The sequence below is a fragment of the Miniopterus schreibersii genome, assembly GCF_964146895.1.
Source record: "Miniopterus schreibersii genome assembly, chromosome: 1".
NCBI classification, from domain to species: Eukaryota; Metazoa; Chordata; class Mammalia; order Chiroptera; family Miniopteridae; genus Miniopterus; species Miniopterus schreibersii.
Window position 1 is genome coordinate 85,229,866 of NC_138101.1, and position 24,038 is coordinate 85,253,903.

The 24,038-nt window shown below is 35.7% G+C and overlaps 1 protein-coding gene across 1 annotated transcript in view; it reads right to left on the bottom strand.

The window, feature by feature from the left end:
• The window catches only part of MALRD1 (MAM and LDL receptor class A domain containing 1), a gene marked incomplete at its 5' end in the record, with an annotated part of 544,166 nt that overhangs the window by 167,645 nt on the left and 352,483 nt on the right, over positions 1–24,038 (bottom strand). The window contains 2 exons of the mRNA XM_081144915.1: positions 12,762–12,923; positions 22,205–22,333. Coding sequence (XP_081001041.1) covers positions 12,762–12,923; positions 22,205–22,333 — 291 coding nt within the window. The remainder of the gene's footprint in view (positions 1–12,761; positions 12,924–22,204; positions 22,334–24,038) is intronic.

Here is a 24,038-nt window from a genome sequence, read left to right on the forward strand (position 1 = left end):
AACTAAAATCAGAAATGCAATTGCATTTCTGATTTTAGTTCTTATGTTATTGGTCACCCACTGTTGGTCCCTGGTGTAGTGATCCTTGTTTACCAAATACAGTCCCAACTTTCATAGAGCTCATATTCTAGCCCTATCAGGAATATTAATCCCGCACCTACGTGAAGAGTGGCTGGTATAGGAGAATATGTGCATTGGGGATGTTTCTTTGACATCTGCAATAGCCCAATGACGAATTAAGATGACAGAAGTGGAAATGCAAAAAGGGGAAAAAGGAAAACAAGTAAGTTGAGAATGAAGAGCTGACAGAATTTGAAACTGAGAGAAAATTAAGTGTTAACAGTGATATTGTCAGTAACAAATACAAGGATCAGGGCAGAGTGGGGAGACTCTTTCTGAAAGGAAGATAAGTTTGAGTTTGGATATGTGACTGGGAGATACTCGAAATTACCCAGCTGGCACTTAAAAATGTGAGACTAGAATGTGGAAATAAGTACTAAATACATGCAAGAATTAGCACATTTTTGAGCAAGGAAAGAATAAAAATCTGCACAAACAAAAATACAGGAAGAGATTAAAAAAAGTAAACTCAGAGTATTGGGTAGGGCTCACATTTAGGATTTAGAAGGAGAAAGAAATAGCTTCAATGATAGATATGGCATTAGAAAAAAAAAAAAGAACACAGTCTGCTGCAGTGAAAACAAAGATTAAAGTTTCAGGAGGGTGTGGATTGGTCTATAGTATCAAATGCATCATAAAAAGAGTCAGGTGATTATGATTATGGAATCAATAAGAGAGAGCTGGAATATAAGCTCTATGAGGGTCAGGGCTCTATTTGGTAAACAAGGATTAGTACAAGGTCTAGACCAGTGACCAACAGTGGGTGACCAATAATTATTTGCTGATGAAGTAATATTTTTGCAGAAGGCAGAGTGTAGAGAACCAAAGAAGGTGTGTGTAGTGAGGCAGAAGATACAAACAATGTGCGGGAAATAGTATTTTAGGATATAATCATGAAAAACAACAATATTCAGAATGAAAGGGAAGTTAGCTTTAGATATTTCATTTTCTTTCTTTTTTTTTTCCTCCAAGGAAATTGAGAATTGTGATGCTTGAAGTCAAAACATATGCTGTAGTGATAGAGAAGTGGTGCAAGGATCCTTTAACAACAACAAAAAGAGGAAATACAAAGAGGCAGGTTTGAGAAGGTAGAAAGAGATATGTTTAATGGTTCATTATTTTACTGAAAAAGAAAGTCTGCAAATAAATATGCATTTAGCAAATTCCTTTTCGAGAAACTATGATGCTTAGTTACTTGCAGAAAGATGAAATAATTAACCTAAAAGAATTTCAGATTACTTATTCAGAGTTTAATCTTGTCCTCCAGGATTCTAAAAGAATTGGTTCATTCACATGCTTTTCTCTGAATACTGTGTCTCACAGATGATACCCTTTGGCATTTCGTAAAAAGAAAACATCATCTGGGTCCTAGTACGTAGTTAAATAAACCAAGACGAAGGAAAGAAAAACAGGAACTAAGATTATGTTTCTCCCCAGAGGCAGAAACATTTGCTATGAATTGGATGGGGTACTGATTCATAGGGCACATGTATATGATCGGAAGGGGTTCATGGTTTGAGCCCAGAATGCTTTTTTTGTAACAATATTGAAATCACTGTCTGATCATGAGAACTGTTGAAGAACCAGAAGAGTTATAGATGATCTGGGCTTGTTCTTGCTGCCTAATCATCACTAAAGTAAACTCTCTGTCTCAGAGAAAACTGAATACCAATGGAAAACAGAATGCCAATGGTCTAAACACTCACTCTGATTTCATGAAGAGAACTGTGTTTATTCTAATAGGTAAACAAATGATTCACATCATTTGTTGCCTCTTTGCAGTGAGAAAACTAAATCTGCAAGACAAATTCTGAGACTTATCAGCCAAAATCTTCCTAGTTCTATTCCTTGGCATTGCTATGTATTTGGAGTAGAAAATTTGTGTTTCTAAAATGTAACACAAGACAAAGAATTGCAGAAATGACACTGAGCTGCGGTAAGAAAATGGCAACTAGAGTCAATAAGAAATGTAGAACAAACATACTTGTTTGTTTTGAGCCCTTTGATATTGACAAAATGCCACCCATTTAATATAGCAAAAATATCACTTCCAACGCTTGTGTGTTTTAGAAGAGAAACTACCAATTATTCATTATTTGTACGATCATCAAATTGATATATTTCAAGAAGTGTTGAGAATGTCATATTGAGCTGTAGAGATTGATCGATACTAGTATGGGCTTTTGCTTCGGAGAGACATGGGTCCCAATGATAGATTCAAGTGCCTTCTGAATGGCTGGGGGGAAATTATTTACTCTCTCTGTGTATCAGTTTCCTCTTCTGAAAAAGCCTCAAGGTAAATATGAGGATTAGAGGAAAAAGCTTGAATAAAGCCAGGTACGTGGTGATCGGCACTCAGGGAATGGTAGTATGTATAGTCACATTGATATTTGATGACAAGAGGGGAGGACCAGAGAAAATACTAATATTCATAATGCAAATACATGCTACCTTGCATAACTTCAGCATAATCAAAAGAAATATTGGCAATGACAGGAAATTAGAATAAGTACATAAACATTTTGTAGTTATGCTAAACATCCATTTAGAGCAAGACAAATAAATAAGCAGCTTTAAAAATTAAGGAAAACAGGTAAAGCTTTTAAAATAGCCTGAGATAAATTCATACATTGTTACAAAATGAAATCCCACATCCTACCAGTTCAGACTATGGGGATAACGCTGTTTAATTTATTGCTAAAGCAAAGCATCCAAAGCAAATCAACTTATATGACCAGTAATGACCCAGGTGGCAGGGGGGCCATCATGCTGAAGGTCAAAATTCTGGTGAAAGTGGAGGTGGTGATGTGTGAGAACCATGATGCAGTGATTGCCACTAAACTTCAACCCAGTAATGTGGTAAGGCAAGGACCTTCCTATTCAAGAAACTTCAGGATATGATTCTCTGTGAGTGAAACAACTAAACATTTTATTAAAGAAAGCATCAGTCTGCCAAACAGAATTATCACATTATAGTATGTATGAAAAACTTTTAAGGCTGTCACCTGAAAATGCAGATCTTATAAGGATTAATACAAAATTTATATATATATATATAAATATATATATAAACAATTTGCATATTTAATTATGGAGATAATTAGGGATGTGTGATAACATCCCTGCCTTCATAAGGATGTTTTTACACAATCCTAAATATTGTCCAACAGGTCAGAGACTCTAATTTCATAAAAGAAACAAAGTATTAACTTCAATTTTAGCTATATATTAGAAAAAGAAAGACATGTACAAGATAAAGTAAATATGGACTTAATGACATTGGTTCTTCTCTTTGACAATTATTTGAGGACTAATTCAGAAATTAATAATAATTATATAATTATATTAATATTAATAATTCAAAAATAACTTTGATATAAGAAGGCTTCATATTATTTAACTATGAAGATGTAATATACATAGTATGCTATTATGAAGATAACATATCAGATTAGATTATAATTACACCACTTTGCTTTTTATATGCCTTTTTTTAAAGTATCTTTCCCTTAAAATATAGTGGAGGTTAGCTAGATCATCTTTGCAGTCCCTAACTGCAAGTGTATGAATTCAGCATGAAGAGACGGCCCATCTTTAAAGATATGCAGAGATGGACACTCCAGCATTTCTTCAGTCAAGTCAAGTGTTTTATTCCCTTGATAAATAAGAAAGCCTTCCCCATGTCTCCAGTGAAATACAGAATAGGGCTGTTTAATCAAAACATACTGTGAGCCACATATGTAGCTTTAGACTTCTTAGTAGAAGCATTTAAAAAAGTGAAAAGAAATAGGTTGATTTATAGTAATGTATTTTATTTAACCTAATGTATCCTTAATGATTTAATTTCAACATATAATCAATGTACAACTTATTAATGAGATATCTCTTATGGGTTTCTTTGTTAATTTGTATTACATCTTCAAAATCTAGTATGTATTTTACACTTATTTTCCATTTTACTTTAGCACATCTCAGTTTGGCCCAGCCACATTTCAGCGGCTCAGTAGTTCCATACAAATAACTGTAAACCTACCTTTGTCCCACCCTGTATTTTTCAACGTGGTCACTGAAGCATAATACAAATCATAGTTGTTTTCCTTTCATATTTTTCTCAGACTTTAATCTCATTAGTAGTAGTAATACTACATCAGTAATTAACTCCCTTTGAAGTATCTAAAAAACATGTATTAAGCAGAAATCTGCTCTGAACTGGTATCATAATAAATTCCAATGTATTATTTAAGAACCAAGTAAGACAAATGAAGGATTTACAAATCATATATACTTTTTAAAACCTCACCTGAGGCCCTAGCCGGTTTTCTTAGTGGTTAGAGCGTGGCCCTGTGGACTGAAGGGTCCTGGGTGCAATTCCTACCAAGGGCATGTACCTCAGTTGCAGGCTTGTCCCAGGCCCTGGTTGGGGTGCTTGCAGGAGGCAACCACTTGATGTGTGGGTGTTTCATTCTCTCTCACTCTCTCTGAAAAGCAATAGAAAAAGTATCCTCGGGTGAGAATTAAAAGTAAATAAATAAATAATAAATCCTCACCTGAGGACATGTCTTCATTGATTTTAGAAAAAGAGGAAGAGAGAAAGAGAGGCAAGCATTGATGTGAGAAACAGCAATCCATTGCCTCTCATAGGCACCTCGAGTGGGAGTGAACGGGAAACCTAGGTATGTGCCCTGACTGGGAATCGAACCACGTCCTTTGGTGGAGGGATGACACTCTAACCAACTGAGCCACTTGGCGAAGGCATCGTATTTTTTGATATGGCTCAGTATCATTTGACTTTTCTATATCGAACTCTGTATCGCTGACCTAGCTCCAATTAGGTCAGCAAATGATTATGGGAATCTCCAGGTACCAAATACCAGAGATCAGGGTGAGACGGTCATATAAGTCTGGACTGAAATATGAAGATTTAGGCAGAGCTGTAAATACGGACAGCACATGCTACGGTGATGTCCTGAAGAAGGGCTTGAATTAAGCTTCTTTCACCAGGGGTTCAGGCTTAAAGAAGTCCTTTAGCTTTTTCCTCATGTACAATGTAGAAATAATGTCTGTACAGTCTGCCCAACAGGAAGGGCAATTATCATCTGCCTAGCCTGCAGGGCTCCGTCTACAACGGATCAAGTTATATTTGTTGAGCACTTTATGTTTTAAACTGCTATTAATGCATTAGAGCATTAGAGCATTAGCATCAGGAAGACTGGGGCATTGTCTGACCTTGAGCTGTGAATATAGACTTGCACAATAGTAAGCATGTGGGTTGTATCAAGCAGCATATTCCATTCCGGTCACTTGACAAACACTAGTTAATTCATACCCTCAGTTCCAATACATTGTGTGTGGTATTTAATAGGCATTCAAGAAATGCTTGTTGCATTAATTAATTCAAAATACATTGCTGTTAAAAAATACAGGAGATGGATCTAAATAACGTGAGACCTACACAAATATGTACCAAGTGCTATTTAATCTAAAATGCTGAGCCTGGCCGGGTGTGGCTCAGCGTTGAGCGTCGACCTAGGATCCAGGCGATCGGGGTTCGATTCCCTGTCAGGGCACATGCCCGGGTTGTGGGCTTGATCAATGACTCTCTCATCATTGATGTTTCTGTCTCTCCCTCTCCCTCTCTTTTCCTCTCCCTGAAATCAATAAAGATATATTTAAAAAAATAAAAATAAAAATAAAATAAAATGCTGGAGTGATTATAAAAATAGCAAAAAATGTGACTCCTAGAGTTTATAGTCTAATTGTGGAGATGGTCAATTATACCATTAAAATAAAAGGAAGTTATGGAGGAAGGGAAAACAGAGACAGCAGTCATGTACATTATACCTTTAATTCACGACAAACAAATGTCACTCCTCCCATTAAATCCCCTATATACTAAATCTAAACACTATTCATGTACACACTACAGAGTGGATAAATGTTTGTAGTTTCTCTTTTCAGCTTCAGGAATGGCTCCAACAAGACTCATAACTAGGCCTGCAATGGGCATTGCAAATGTCCTCCTTATGTATCTAATTCTTCATCGTGGTAACAATAAGTGAAAAGATCAGTTTTAATTAACAGCAATGCTGTGATGCTTAGAAACAGACTGTAAGCTCTTTGAATCTCTTGGCCTTCTCAGAAAGAATTTTGTTTTTCCCAGAGGGTCAAAATTAATTAATGTCCTTACAATTTATTTAGCAGCCTATTGTCTCAGAGATGCCTAAACAAGTTCAGTGAGCCGTGTTAGTGTATCAGGATGATATAATCAAGTTGCTTTGAAGGGAACACTTTGTAAAAATATACTGTATCAAGTAGTAATTAACAGGGAGGATAATAAACTATTCTTCAGAATGATTACTTCTCTTTATCTCTGGAAAACTTTACTTGTGTACAGTATTGCATAAATAACCAGGCCAAAACTTTTTATGTGGTCTTTAATGAACTCACATAGACTATGAAAGTTTAAAAAAATAAATAGTACCATTAATAGTCCTTAATTGTTCCATTAAAAGCTATCAATGGATCACTATGTCTATCTTTTTGAACACGTATGAAACCTTCTCATGTCCATTGGTTATACTTTTATCTTTTCCTACACTGAACCTAAATACTTTTTGTATCATTAATAATAGACTAGCAGACTTGCTCTTTAATTTTCAAATACTGTCTTAAGATTTAAAAAACATGCTGCAAATGCTATCAGTGTTATCTAAAGAACTCACACAAAGACAAATGAACCAAAAATTCAGATACAGAGAACAAACTGATGATTGCCAGGTGGGAGGAACTGGGGGTAGGTAAAAAAAGGTGAAGGGACTGAGAAGCACAAAACAGTGATGGGGATGTAAAATACCACATAGAAAATAGAGTCAATAATATTGTAATAACTATGTATGGTGCGAGGTGAGTACTAAACGTATTGGGAGGATCACTTTGTAAAGTACAAACTATGCTGTATACCTGAAACTAAATATGATACCAGATGTCAACTATAATTGGAAAATTAAAAAAAAAATTCACAGGCATTTGCATCTAGATATTACTGTCTGGATCTTAGTAGCAAAAGTAAAAATTTGTTTATTTCTCATAACTTCTTAAGTAAAGAAACATATACTTATCCCTAGGAATAATCATAAAAGTTAAGAAAATGTATATTCATTGTTACAATATTTTGTTGTTGTTGTTTGTTTGTTTTGTGAATTCTCACCCAAGGATATCTTTTCCATTGATTTTCAGAGAGAGTGGAAGGGAGGGAGGAGGAAGTGGGTAGAGAGAGTAGGGAGAAAGAGAAAGAGAGAGAAGGAGAGAGAGAAAGAGAGAAACATTGATGTGAGAGACACACATCGATACATCTATTGGTGCCTCCTGCACACGCCCCAACCAGGGCCTGGGATTGAACCTGTCACCTAGGTATGTGCCTTTGACTGGAAATCGAACCTGTGACCCTTCTGTGCTCAGGCTCTAAGGACTGAGCAACACAGGCCAGGGCCATTGTTGTGATATTTATATCACAACTATAAGAAATGTCACAACAACAAATATACATCTAAATATATATTCATTGTTGATATTTATTATAGCAAATGTTAGAAAATAATTTAACTTTAACATTAGATAATTTTATAAATTATGACATATCCAAAATTAAAATACTATGCTATAATTAAAAGTATATAAAAATATTCCATAACATAAAAACTTATTTACACTGTATTTTCCAAATTACTAAATGCAAAGCTTATAGATGGTTGTATCTCTCTACTGGGATTACTAGACAAGCTTTTCTTTTTTTCTGCTTAATTATACTTTAAAACTTTTAGAAAAAGATATAATCCTTAGTAATGTAAAATTGAGGAAATAAATATTGAAAAAATATATTTAAAAAATGAAAAGTAGTAGTTCAGGCTTTTTAAATGGTCAAATTTAAATATATTCACCACAATTCCACAAACACATAGATGTTCTACCATCACATGTATTTGATTTTCTTATGAGGTGCAATTTCTGTTTTGACTTGTTTTCTCTTTATTTTGGGATATATCCCCCTCCCCTTTACTCCAGCCCTACTACCATCCAAGTAGTAATCCATGTTCATAAATACATATGTATCTTTTATTGTCCTTTCATCCATGCTCATATAGTTATCTATAGAAATACCTACCTACATATTTATTCATATGCACAAATAAAGGGTGTTAGTCACTTTGCTTTAGAAAAACTGGATCATATTATACAATCATTTTGCATATTCCTTCACTCCTTTAATAATATCTTTTGGAAATCCCTACACATCGAATGCATACATGAAACTGTTTTAGTGACTGCATGATGTTGCATGCTGTGTTTAACATGTGACACTGGCCTCCAGGTTGTTCCTCCAGGTTCTCAACTGAAGTGGGGGCTGGAAAGGTGGTGATTTTGGCCCCCAGGGAATAGTTGGCAATTTCTAAAGACATTTTAAGTTGTCAAGACTAGGAGAGAAGTGCTACTGCAACTAGTGGCAGAGATCAGGGATGCTGCCAAATTCCCTACACTGCACAGGACGGCCCCACAACAGTTACTTCGATGACCCAAACCATCAATACATCTAAATATATATTCATTGTTGAGCCTAGGTTGAGACACTGACCAGGCATACTATGATCTTAGGGCATTTGGTGCTGGCTGTCACTCTGCTGTCACTCTGTCACTTTCCTTGGGTGTCCACATGGCTCACTCCTTCACCTCTTTCAAGTCTTTTCTCAAATGGCATTTTCTCAATGCAGCCTACTTTGACCAACCCATTTAAACTGCTCTCCCCCCCTACCCCTTTCCCCATCAAATGCAATGCGCGCACCCATCCTTTGGCCTTCTCAGTCCTACTTATTCCATTTCTCTCACCTTCTAACAGTCCAGATCATCTGTTTACTTACTAAGTTTGTTCGTTACTTTGTCTCTCCTCATAAAACGTGAACTCCACTTCCACAGCAATTTTTACCTGTTTTACTCACTAATGTGTTCCCAGGACCCACAACAATGCCTGGGCCTCAATAAACCAATAAAGCAGCAAAGGAACAAATAAATAAGTGTATGAATAATGGGCATTCATTTTATTTCCCTTTTTTTTCCAACTACAAATAATGCGGAAGTAAATATCCCTATATGCATGAGCTTCTCTGTTGGTCTTTTTTTTTTTTCTTTTTTTCTTCTATATGGCCAGAATACTTTCCAAAATGGAAAATTTCCCATAACCATGTACAAGTATCTTTCTCCTGTTCCCCTCCCCACTCCTTCCCTCAGCCATTTCTAGGTGGCTTTGAAAACCTTTTCCTGTCTTTTTATTATTTAATCTTCATTTTTCTGATGACTTGTGAACTTGAGCATCATTTGATATATTTGTTGATTATATGAATTTGTCTATGAATTGGCTATGCAAAACTTTTCTGGTTGTTAAAATTGTCGTTTCTAGTAAGTTTGTAAAAGTTATTTATATAATCTTATTTGTAATCTGTAAAGAAAATTTTCTAACCTATTATGTGCCTGTTGATTTTGTTTATGGAAGTTTTAAAACACAGTTACAACTTCACATAATGAAATACGTACATCTTTTCTTTTATAGCTTCTGAACATTTGGAAATTAGATCCTGCCTTTAAAATGCACATTGTTTTACCCACTGCTTTCTTGCAAGAATTTTATTGTTATTATTTGTTACATGTAAGTCCTTAATCAATCTTGACTATATTTCTGTATATAAAATATACAGAAGAAAAATGGGTTTAATTTCGTTTCTTTCCAGGTGAATAACCAGATGTACCAGCACTGTATTAAATAATACATCTTTTTTTTCATTGAATTAACATTGTTATATATTAAATGCTCTTAATTACTGACCTCAGTGTCTTGACTCTCTTTTCTGTTCTTTTAACATATAACCTGGTGTATACTAACTTCATGTTTTTTAAGGAGAAAAAAATAACTTGGTAAAAGGAAGAGAAAATACAACTTGGCAGGTCAAAAGAAATAAGAACATTCAATATGAGAATGAATTAGGGAACAACTTTAAATACGAATGGGCACACATGTTATAACTAAGCATCATATCATTTTCACTCGGCCTGAAATATAAAAATAATAAAACTTGTTTTCTTCTCACTAGCCATAAAATGGCTGGGCCAACCTCATATACTTTTTCTATAAAAAGTTATTTTAATTCCTTTTAAGCTTGTTCTTTCTCATTGTGCCTATGCTTTTATCCTTCTGAGTAACATTTTATTTGTTAGGTTTCTCTAGAAAAGCAGAACTAATAGAATGCATATAAAGATATTTATTATAAGTAAATGGCTCATAAGATTGCGGATATCAGCAAGCCTCACATCTGCAGTGTGGGCCAGCAGGCTGGACACACAAGAGAGTCAGTGGTGTAGATGAAGTACAAAGGCAGCCTGTTGGGGAAATTAACTTTTCCTTGACCTGCCCATCTGTTTTGTTCTATTTAAGTCATCAACTGATTAGATGAAGACCACCCGCATAATGGAGGGCAATCTGCTTGAAGTTTACTGATTTAAATGTTAACCTCATGACATATAAATGGCTAATATGAAAAGATGCTCAATATCACTAATCATCAGAGAGATGCAACTTAAAACCACAATGAGATATCACCTCACACCTGTCAGAATGGCTGCCATCAATACATTAACAAACAACAAGTGATGGCGAGGATGTGGGGAAAGGGGGACCCTCGTGCACTGTTGGTGGGAATGCAGATCGGCGCAGCCACTGTGGAATATTGTATGGAGTTTCCTCAAAAAATTAAAAATGGAACTGCATTATCACCCAGTGGTTTCACTTTTAAGTATATATCAAAAGAAACCCAAAACACTGATTTGAAAGAATATATGCACCTGTGTTCATTGCTTATGGAGGCAAACTAACTGCCATCAATAGATGAGTGCATAAAATAGTTGTGGTACATATATACAACGGAATACTACTCGCCCATAAGAAAGAACAAAATCTTATCATTGCAACAACATGGATGGACCTACAGGGTATTATGCTAAGAAAAATACGACATTCAGAGAAAGACAAATACTATATGGTTTCACTTATATGTGGAATCTAAAGAACAATATACACAAACAAAACAGAGACAGAATCATAGATACAGAGAACAGACTGATGGTTGCCAGATGGAAGGAGAGTTGGGGGACTGGGTGAAAAGGTGAAGGGATTGAGAATTACAGACTGGTAGTTACAAAATAGTCAGGGATGTAAAGTACAGCATAGGGAATATAGTCAATAATGCTGTAATAACTATGTATGGTGCCAATTGGATGCTGGAAATATCAGGGGGAACACTTTGCAGAGTGTATGATTGTCTAACTACTATGTTGTCCACCTGAAACTAATACAAAATAATGTTGAATGTAAAATGTGAAAAGAAAATGGTGTCCTGGACAGGCAGCTCAGGGGTTGGAGTGTCTTCCCGTGCACCAAAAGTTTGTGGATTCAATTCCTGGTCAGGGCCCATACCTAGGTTTTGGGTTCAGTCCCCAGTTGGGGAGTGTACAGGAGGCAACTGATCGATGTTTCTCTCTCGCATTGATGTTTCTCTCTCTCTCCCTTCCTCTCTCTCTAAAAATCAATAAAAACATATCATCTGGTGAGGATTAAAAAAAATAAATGTTGCCTGGCTAGTGTGGTTCAGGAGTTGACCATCAACCTACTATCCAGGAGATCCCTGTTTGACTCCCAGTTAGGTCACATGCCTGAGTTTCAGGCTTGATCCTCAGCAGAGGGTGTGCAGGAGGCAGCTGATCAGTGACTCTCTCACTGACATTTCTCTCTCTCTCTCTTCTTCTCTCTGAAATCAATAAATATATATTTTAAAAAATAAAAAAATATTAACCTCATCCAATAACTCCTCTAAGTTGATACATAAAATTAACCATCGCAAAATTCTTAAGTTGTTGTTTATTACTAAGAAAACTTTTTATAAAAATAGTTACTTTTTATTCCTAGGAAAAGTTAATTCCTAAGAAAAGAAAAGTACTGAGTAGGCAAGACTTCGGGGTCAAAGTAAATGAAGTTATAAGCCTACTTATACTCTAACTCTATTAACTGTAAAACCATTAAAGATTACATTAATCTCAAGTCACAGGGCACAAAGCAAAACCTGTCAAGACTTTGTAGATGCTCATTCCTCCATCACCACTTACCTTCTATGTCTCTGTCCTGGCACTTCAGAGGGACTAGAATAAAATTGGTGGCTGGCTACTGGCCATTGTGGCATCATGAGAACTCTTATCATTGCTAATTATAAACCTTTGCCTATTGCATGCATTAATTGGATTGCCCCCTACTTGTCCCTGCCCTGATTGGAGATTTAAGGGATACATTTAGGGTAGAGGAAATAAAATCTGTGAGTCTCTTAAAACATGAGTCATGGAGTAGCAATGACAGTTCTGAGTCTATTCAGTAATTCACGTGTTAAATAGAAAGGACAAACTCTCTTTTCATACGCCCTATTGATTTTTACTCCCCACCCCCACTCCCATGCCCCTCCCATACATAAGGGATGCACTCCAGCATTCACTCAAATAGATAAAACAGTTTCCAGGAGTTGTTTACTTGGCCTGTGTATCTCTAGCAGATTTACCTGGTGTATGATCAGAGTCTGCACTCAGTGCTTCAGCAGGAATTCTGCTGCCAATAGCCCAGTCCAAGTCATCTCCAGAGTCTTGAGTAAGACTGCAGGCCATGGTCCAGTTTCCTGAAGCTGTTTCAAAACTGCAGCTTCCTGCTGTGGTTGTGTACTGGCCTAAGGAGACAAAAATTTTAACGGAATGTTCTGAAAATCCATATCGCACTTGATATTACACTACATTAGTGGTGATTTTAATTAGTGTCTGTATATCCTAAATCTTTATAAATAAATTTATAGAACCAGGACATTTGCAACCATTGATAACATCAGCTGTACACTAGCTTTTTTATCACAGGGTCTAGAAGTAGTGCATGAATATTGTCATTCATCCATTAAGGAGTTACATGGATTGACTAATAATACATATAGATGAAAGATAAAACTGTCTACACATAAACAATGAACATAAAGTTATGATAACACTGATGATAACTCAGTTCCAATAAATCAATATCTTCAGTTGTCCTGTGTACTCTGGTGTTTGAACAGCATAGACCATTAGAGAGACAAAATTATTTACTAAAGAAAAGGTGCCTTTGGGAGAAACAGTGAACTGTATGGACACAAACCCTTTCTGCATACCACACCAATCACCCACGTACAGCATCTCAGCGCTAGGCAGTAAATAATGAGAGAAGTTCTCTACTAAAAGTGCTGATTGATAACTCATTAAAATTAAGTTATTCACAATAGAGAGTCCTAGGTAATAACTGAGTTGTTGTGCTAATAGCTAGTTGAGATAATAGCTAGTCAGCTGTGAAAAGTGCCATCATCACACCCTGATATCTGCTTTCATTTTTCTTTTTCTTGTTTTGCGCAGCAGTTATTGTATTAGAGCAACCACCGTAAAAATGAATTATTGGGTGACTGAATCGGCATGAATCAACTGAGACTGTCATTGACTTTTCCTTTTTTTTCCCCCCCAGAAAGATGAAGTTTGTGTTATTTTTAACATTTCTTCTTCACGTGGTTTCTCGCTTAACACTTTTTCTTAACATAAAACTAATGTTAGCCTATAGAAACTTCAACAGAAGGAAAAACTTGCTGTTAAAATGGACACCAAACATACAGCAAACATAGCTTTCATATTTTTATAGAAAATATTCTGGATCTCAGAGTATTTTCATAAAGTATTAGCACTTCACATCCCAGGCATGACGGCATCTTATGCCCAAATGCAAAATCATTTTTAATTATGTACCTTTCTTTCATTCATTCTACATAACTTACAATCCATTGATTTTTATGTGTTTCTCTATGGGCCCTGTATATCTTTCTTTATGCTTTTCAGTACCAAACCTATGGTATAGATAGGTTGATATTATGCAAACAATATGGATGAAAGTGAGAGATTCAGTTCTCCGGGTGTTTAGTTAACACAACTGCAAACATGCAGAATCTGCCAATGTACAAACAAGACAGCCATTGCGGGTTCTTCAGAATAATGTCACATGCAGGTTCTGCGCTGCTGTATGTCTGTGTAGCTAACTCCCTGACACACAGGCCCTCCAATAATTATCCTACATCTTTTTCTGTTCTCTGTGACCACCCTTTTCCCTCTAGCTCCAATTTATTCAATATATGACCTTTATCTTTGACTCTAAGGATAATCTATACAATCAGGATCCATTCTCTTATATTTCAGTCTCTCTACTTCAAATTAGGTCCCTTTTCCTCCCTAGTGCTAATCTCTGTTTATGATCTCTCCTCGTTAGCAACACTGCATTTAGCATCCCACAGCCTCATTTATTTCAAAGTTACACAACTTTTCCATGCTCTTCAATCTCCCATTCTCTACTAATTCCTTTCCTATAACTTGCAGACATGGTCATGGTGTCCTGGATTTAAAAGACTACGTATTTATTTGCTTAAATTTCTCACTCTACATATCTTCAAGCATCCTGTCCCATGGCCCTTCACACTTTTATGCAAATGGCCTACAAATCTACCGCCAGGATGAAAGGCAGGTGTCTATCTTCAAATGCTCATTGAATATTTCACTTGGAACACGCAGTCATCACCTGGAAGCCAACAAGCCTAAAACAAATTCATTATTCACCTCCCCAAATGGGCTCTTCTCTTTGAGATTATTGATTAATTTCATAGCATGAATCTTCTCTCTCTTTCTAAAGATTCAAACTTTGGAGTTATCTTTGATTCTACGTTCTTCATTTGTATATCCAATCTATCACCGATACCTATAGCTTCTCCCTTTGAAAACTTATTTAATTCATTTCCCTCCTTGCAGTTCCAGAGTCCCCATTCCAGTTCCACTGGTTCAACCCCCTGATTTAATTGAGTCTCTTTCTGTAATGTAGGCTTCAACCTTACAAACACAAACCACATTGATCATCTTTAAGAACGTTCTAACTTTATTTCCCTTGCTAAAAATATTCAAGTTTTCACACTGTCTGAAGATACTCTCCAAAATCTCGCCTTGAATACAGTAACCTTTCCTGTAATGCAAACTGTTTTTAGGCTGAAATCTGTCTCATGTTTAAAACTGCCTGCCAACCAAATTTTTCAGAAAAGTATCTCTTAAATAAAAATAGACTATTTTCAACTTTTATGTTTAAGACTACTTCTCACTTTTTTTAATGTTTTCTCTAGCAGTTGGGTGCTCATTTGTCAGTCATTCCTTCCCTGTCTTGCTCAGGACAGAATCACAATTTTCTTCTGATATAAAGCTCTTTCACTCAGATATGTGTTTCATGGGTGAAACAGCTCCCTTCTCCGTTCCAGGGCTGACTCATGGTTTATTTCAGCAACTGTGATGTGATGGTCGCTATTCTTTTCTTTTTCTTTTTTAAATATGTCTTTATTGATTTCACAGGGAGGAAGGGAGAGGGAGAAAGAGAGATAGAAACATCAGTGATGAGAGAGTCATTGATCGGCTGCCTCCTGCACATCCCCTACTGGGGATTGAGCCCGCAACCTGGGCATGTGCCCTGAGCCAGAATGGAACCTCGATCTCCTGGATCCTAGGTCGATACTCAACCATTGAGCCACATCAGCTGGGCAATTTTCTTAATTAGTTTAGGCATAGCCTTGGGATACAATGCTAGACAATGGTACTTATTGGAGAAAAGGCACCTAGGAAAAGTTTTTCTTTTTTCTTAAAAATAAGTCAAAAGGAAGAAAGTCTATTTGCCCTTTCTCAGGATACCATTGCAAAAGTGAGACAATCAGGACTGAAGAGATTATATGGGGAGGAGCTGACTTTATAAGAAAATCAGTTATCTGTAGCTGGCAGAGCATAAAAAAGATGTATACTTTTGATAATAAAAGTATATATATATTATTTTAATTTAAAAAATCTTTTTTGCTTTGTTTTGTTTTAAAATATTGCTGGGTGTAGTTTTTTTAAGTTTCTTCATCTTTATTGTTGAAAATATTACAGATGTTTCCTTTTTATCCCCATTTATCCCCTCCACCCCGCACCCATCCCACCCCCAGGCCTTCTCCACACTATTGTCTGTGTCCATGGGTTATGCCTATAAACATATAAGTTCTTTGATTAATCTCTCCCCACCCACTCTCTCCTCCCCACCTTCCCTCTGAGATCCCTCAGTCTGTTCTATGCTTCTATGTCTCTGGATCCATTTTGTTCATCAGTTTATTTTGTTTATTATATTCCACATACAAGTGAGATCATGTGGTATAAAGGGTTAATATCCAAAATATATAAGGAACTCATACAACTTAACAAAAGGAAGACAAACAATCCAATTAAAAAATGGGCAAAAGACCTAAATAGACACTTCTCCAAAGAGGACATACAGATGGCTAAGAGACATATGAAAAAATGCTCAACGTCGCTAATCATCAGAGAGATGCAAATTAAAACCACAATGAGGCATCACTTCACACCTGGCAGAATGGCTCCATCAACAAGTCAAGGAACTACAAGTGCTGGCGAGGGTGTGGAGAAAAGGGCACCCTAGTGCACTGCTGGTGGGAATGCAGACTGGGGCAGCCACTATGGAAAGCAGTATGGAGTTTACTCAAAAGATTAAAAATTGACCTGCCATTTGACCTAGTGATCCCACTTCTAGGAATATATCCTAAGGAACTCAAAACACCAATCACAAAGAACTTATTCAACCCTATGTTCATAGCAGTGCAATTCACAATAGCTAAGATCTGGAAACAGCCCAAGTGCCCATCAGTAGATGAGTGGATAAAAAAGCTGTGGGACATTCACACCATGGAATACTTTGCAGCTGTAAAAAAGAAGGATCCTTTATCCTTTGGCACAGCATGGAGGGAACTAGAAAGTATTATGCTAAGTGAAACAAGCCAGTCAGAGATAATAAAAGTATGATTAAAAAAGTTACTTAAAATCTAGAGCTTTCTTGTTTTTAGACTTCTATCTGAGATAAATTTTTCCTATCATCTGTATCAGTGAAAAATGCATTTGAATCCATGAAACTGAAAACCCAAATAACAGTAATTCAAACAGACAGGAATTAATTTGTCTCAATTAACAATAAGCGGGGAAGTTGTCAGTTTAAGGTTCGCACTGTGGTTCAACCATGCAGTGTGAAGAGCACATTCCCCATCTTTCCATGTTGTCATCTTATCACCCTCATGCTCATGTGTGGTTGCAAGATTATTGCTGTACTTCCCAAGGTCACAAATATTCAAGGCATTGAAGGAAACAGAAAGAGGAAAGTGCCTTTTCTTTCTGAAAGGCACGCCTCCCCAAATTCCCAAGTATATCTCATTGGTCTATGGTGGCTATAAGGAAGATTGGAGATGATGATTTTTTGTAGCTGGTCACAATGCTGCCCCAAATAAAACTGGAGTTCTGTTTTTAAGGAACAAAAATAAATGAAAGGCAACTAGCAGGGCTTACTGTCTATCTAAACTGCCTAAGGTTGGAATTTCTGCTACAAGTATTTTTATCTTCTCTGTTGCATCTAACAAATCATATGCTTTCTTGATTGTCCAACTTATGTGCTATCTCTCCGTTTGCAGACCATGTCAGTTCTCAGGGTGCAATGTGTGTTATGGCACTTAACAGCCATTATAGTTGTTACCATTAATTTGGAAATTCATTACTTCTTTATTTTATATTGTCATTTTACTTGCTGTTTACCATTGCATTACTCTAAATGTTTCCATGTGGTCAGTAATTACTAATGAACCACATTATATATATTATAAGAATTTCCATATATAATTATTGAATGATGGAAAATATGAAGTCTTTTTAATATTTCTTGATGAGGAATATGTATCATCTGTATTTTCAAAATTGCTGTTGCTTTAGAAAAACTATTTTCTAAATTGTGATCTTTAGCATGATTCCTTGAAGGAGTCAAAGCATTACTAACACTCTTTTAAACAATGGGCATTTTCCAGTGGCATAATATGGTTGTATAGTCAGTGTAAACACTGATCACTAACATATTTTTTAAGAGATAGCTTCATAACTATGCTTAATTCCTTACATCCACATATCCACCATATTTTGCCACACCATAATGCATAATACAGGAACATTAAATCATTTCTCCTCATTGTGAAATGGCTTCTTTGCTGCATTGAGAAGGACTTTTAAGAATCTGGGTAGAATGGGAAAGAGTGACATGACTGAATAAGGATGTTTGCCTCTATAAGGGGCAGGAGGGAAAGCGACCACCGGCATGTCCAGAAAACACCCCAACTGAGAACACAGGGGCGCCTGATACATGGTTTAGGTGATACTTTTCTTTCATGAAAGAAGAGAGCACATTCTACGACTTAACTATTGTTTTTTAAATAATCGATCTTACTTGTTATTAACCATTTTGCAACAGGAGGTAAAGACGCAAAAGAAAAAGTTATCTACAGTAAATTTTACCTACAGTAAAAATTTAGTCGTGAGAAATAACTGCATTTATTTTCTGAGAAGTATAAAGGGCATGTAAATAGGACATGACTCACAAATTTAAAGAGAATGTAGAAATGATATGGAAGAAGCTAACATTATTAATTCTTTACATGATTTCATTTAATCCTCAATAAGATGGGTGTTATTATATCTACTAAACAGGTGAGGAAAGTGAGTCTTTGAGAATTTAAATAATTGCCCAACAAGTGAGAGTCAAAGTCAAAATGAAGACTTCAGTTTAATAACCCAAAAGGTCAATTCTTTCTTATGTTTCTCCAAAGGTCGTTTTGAAAATGTTGTAATTTATTTCATTACGCACATAGATTATCTGGCTTCAGGAATCTAGCCCTGATCACTTACTTTGGAGAATATATCTAAAGGACCATCAATATAAAATATTAATGAAGTCAACTTATAGAACCAATAAGTCCCCTGTATATTTGTATGTGCTGTGTAGTGTTCTTTTTGGATATGAACAAAGTCTATCAAGGGGTTGTAAGAAATGTGACTATTTAATTTGTCAACATATTACTTTTATATTAGTAAATTCAACTATTTCTTGCAGTTTTCCATCAAAATTGTGGATAATGCTAACAGATATAAATATGTAATTGACTTCAGTTTCGGAAAATCAAAACTGTCCATGTGTTTTTACATCAATACCTCAAATAACTGTGAAAAAAATATATAAGACAGCCTGAGAGGAAAAATGAATGAAGCAAAAAAAACAACAAACATAAGCAGCATTCACATCTGAAGAACCAAAATACCTATAACTCTTTCCAATATTTGTAAGCATATTTCTATATTGTACACACAGGTGTACATACACATACTATCCTTCATGTGTACTCTCTGGATAAGCTGTGATAACCTTATTGTTGATAAACTTGTTATGCTTTAAAATTAACCAGGAAACCTTTCATTTACTAACAACTTCTTTAAAAAGAAAAAAAAAACCCACTACATTATATTTTAATACATTTTTCTTCATAGTTTTTTTCCATGGTACAAAGTAAATTTTTGAAGCCTAAAAATGTTTTGTTTATTTTTACATATCTAATGTTTAGAAAGTTGTTCCTAGGCCATACTAGGGAGAGGAATAAATGAAAGAGTATAATACTTATATAAATATTTTCAATATACATACATCTTTACACAGAGGAAGATAATTTTACTGTCTGTAGTAACTTTTCTATGCGCATGTGACAGTTTTCCTTTCCCACTGGATATATATGGCGATGCCATCATATTTCAATTATTTTTCCTTTACAAACTTTATAAATTTGGCCCGCTTTTTATTGTTTTGCTGGTGTTTTGCTGGGGGAAATGGTGATTTTACAACTGTTTTAAAGCACTGTTTTACAATTCCATTGAAATCAAGTCCTTACAATCAGTATAAAAAAAAATGTATTTTGGCCCTGGCCAGTGTGCAAAAAAAAAAATGAATTTTGGCCCTGGCCAGTGTGCCTCAATTGGTTGGAGCATCATCCGTACACCAAAAGGTAATGGGTTTAATTCCCCTTCAGGGCACATGCCCAGTTTGCAGGTTTGATCCCTGGTTTGGGAGAGTGCAGGAGGTCACCGATTGATATTTCTCTGTCACACAGATGTTGTCTCTTTCTATCTTGCTCTCTCTCTCTAATCTAAGGGAAACTTCCTCTCTATATAATCAATTTAAAAAATGGATTTTTGTTGCATTTAAAAGAAGTTAGAAATAACATTAGAAAGTATTGTTCAATGTATTATAAATTTCATTTGAAAATACATATATTATAAAGAAAATATATAATTCATTTTAAATTAAGGATATAATAGTGTAGTATTCATAATATCATTTTTTAAATGAAAGTCATTTTCACTTCTTTTTATACTTTGATTTAAAACTAAAATATGGGATGAATGTTGAGAACATTATGCCAAGAGAAATGAGCCATTAACAAAAAAAGACAAATACTGTATGATTCCACTTATATGAGATACTTAGAGTTGTCAAATGCATTTAAAAAAAAAAAGTAGAATAGTGGTTGCTGTGGGCTGGGGTTTGGGGAGAATAGAGGGTTATTTTTTAATGGGCATAGAAATATAATATTTCAAGATAAAATGTTCTAGAGATGGCTGGTGATGTTGGCTGCACAACTATGTGAATGTACTTAATGACACTGAACTGTACAGTTTAAAATGTTAAATTTTATGTTACCTATATTTTACCACAATTTAAAAAATAATATGCTAAAAAGAGAACATGAACACTCAGAAGCATCCCCGCAATATGATCCTAAGGAATAAAACTGATACTGAGCTAAAAATAAAAATTTAAACATGACACATGGGACTCCTCCCCTGTGCATGGGGTGACATTTTCCCATTGAGAGGTGGAGTCAGTTCACATTTTCTCTTTGAACCTAGACTAGACTTTATTATTTGTATGACCAATAAGGAGTGCCAGGAGTGACATTCTGGAACTTCTGAGGCTAATTCAAAAAAACTCATGCTAATTTTCTTGAGGCTCTTGCAATACGTGCTCTTGGAGCATTCACTTGGTAAAAGCCAATTCCATTCAAGTTATCTGGCTCCCCTGTGACAACCATGTTATTAAAAGCCCAACCCACAGAGACTGCCCTGGAAGATGAGATTCCTTGTTGAGTCAGACAGAGAAACCAAAGAATTCCAATGTGCCAGACTCAGAAGGGATGGAGACATCTTGGAAATGATCACCCAGTTACAGTCGCACCAGTTTGAACCATGTGATCAGAGACAAACTGCCTACCTGATTCCTTCTTGAATGACTGACCCACAAAATTGTGAGTAAAATGAAACTTGTTTAGGCCACTAAATTTGAGGTAGTTTGTTATGCAGCAAATGCTAACTGCAACAGGTAGCCTGTACAGTATCAAGGTTCCACATGAATGCTCACCAGTAAGATATATGAAAAAAATGTATTTGGATTTTGATCCATGCTCATATTTTAAAAATGCATACTTGGTTTTATACATGACTTTTAAAAAAATCACTTGAATTACAGCTTGAATAAAAATAAATAATGTGGCTTATCATGTCCTCTTTTTCCAGTGCAATGTAATTGAAAAATTAGTCACTAAACTAGTATTTATTTCAAGTGCTAATTTTTAGCTTGATCTATAAAAATCAACATTTTTTATAAAAAGAAATAGAAACAGTAATGAAAATCAATGGAGAAATGTAGCCTGCTAGTTCAGAGTCTGACAATTTTAATTCTGACTCCACTCACTGTTCTATACAATGGTCTGATGGGAAATTTTCGTAACATGATTTGCTATAGATTTGTTGCAGTTTTCAGTATAGGAGTAAAAAGAATGAGAGGACTGCCATCTGGATATTTTCATAGAGAAGTAGAAAAAATGTTTTGGCTATTTTAACTCTACTCCAGTGCATGAAAAGAACATTTCTTCTCAGTTATCAATGCCAATATGTTTCTCTACAAATAAAGTGAAAAGCTGTGCTGAATTGGCAGCATGGAACAGACAAAGATGCTTACCGCAGCGAGCTTCGTCAGACCTATCCGAGCAGTCTGGTTTATAGTCGCAGACAAGGTGGGATGCAATGCACTTCTTGTCGTGGCACAAAAAATCAGTGGCTTCTGGGCAAACTTCAGAAATCTCTCCCACTGGGGAAAAAAACAAAACAACAAATAAAAGCATTATCTTGTGATGTTTTCATTAAATTTGAATACTCCTTGTAATCATTTTTAGATTTCACACTATTAAATATGTTAGTGATTCTAATAGTTGTCCAAGGTTGATGTCTAGACAACTCTTCTTCTCTCAGCCCTCCCTCCATTGATCAGCAAGTTCTACAGATTGTACTTTCAAAGTATCTCTTCATCAGTCAAAGGCTGACCATTAGCTATTACATAAACCCAAACCTTTTATTTTTGCTATTGGCTTAGTTTTCCGTTCTCATTTTCTGCAACTCTTCTCAGAAGCACCTGCAACTGAAGGCTTCACAGATATGTCATCTGTTCTTCGTTTTCCCATGTGTTCATGCTGCTTCCTTTACCGGCACTGACTCCCCCTCTTGTGCTCCGGGCTGATACCTCAACCCCAAGACTCAAGGAAACAACTCCTCTCTCTACCCGTCTTGCTGTTCTCTGTCATTCAAGTCCCGGGCTGGACGCTCCCTGTTTCATGCCACTGAAGTCCCCTTTTGTTTCTATATTAAATACTCAGCACCTCATAGAAGAGCAGTTTACATGTCTATCTGTCCCTCCAGGCTCCAAGTCCCTTTGCAGGAGTTTTCGCCGTATACTCTTGGGCTTAACGTGGCACCCGTTGCATAGTTTGTGCTTAATAAATGCTGGTTATAATAATTGAAGGTATAATGGTTTCATCTGAAGGGAACTAAGAGAAGTGAATTGACAGGATTTTCAGAGAAAGTCACATATTTGAATATCATTTGAACTGCTAGGAAGTCTAGTGATAATTCTTCACAGCTTCAAAGTGATATACATTAAAGATGTAAAACTATTTTTATCGAATTCAACAAATTAAATAAAGCTGAGCAATTCCTTTGATACATATACTGTAAATTCAAGCTGGTGTGCCTGAGGTGGGGGTAAGTTACTCAAGGTCAGGTAGTATTTCCATAAAGGAAAATGGTAAAACTCCATTTGATAAAGGTGGAGTTTTGATAAAAAAGTATAGATTTGATAAAAGTGCATTTTATAGTCTTTAAACAATCCCCACAAACAATAGCTAGAAATTGAATAATTTGCAGAAATAATTTACCAATAACATTGTATGTATTCAAATACGAAGTCTGAAGAAAAAACATCTCAGACAGCAGCTAATAATTCAACTCTGGACATCAGTAGGATGAAGGATTCAGGTTCATGTTCATTGAGTGGTTTAGAATCTTTGCCAAATAATTTTAACAAACACTAGTGAGAATTTACAGTTACCCAGAGCAATAAGTAGACATTAGTTAGTATGCAAATCTACGCATTGGAGCTTATTTCATGCTTTAATACCATAGGCAGTAGAGCCATATAATTACTCCACAGAGGAAATGTCTTAATTCATAATCTAAATAACATGTTTTTTAGTTTTTTAAAAATATGACTAAACTAGACTATGTCTCTAAATGAGGCTTATTTCATTAACAGTAGAGAATAGCAAAGGCATGAAGGGAAATCAAGTCAGTGCTTTGAGCTGCAGTAAACCAAGCAATTGCCAAAATTTCTATGGCATGTGAGTTATACTAAGAAAAAATATTATAAAGCCTAAAATTCTAAGAAAACTAGATCTTTAAGATAAGAATATAGTCTATCAGACAGTTGGTAGCAAAAACATCATGGTAAATAGAAAAGTTAG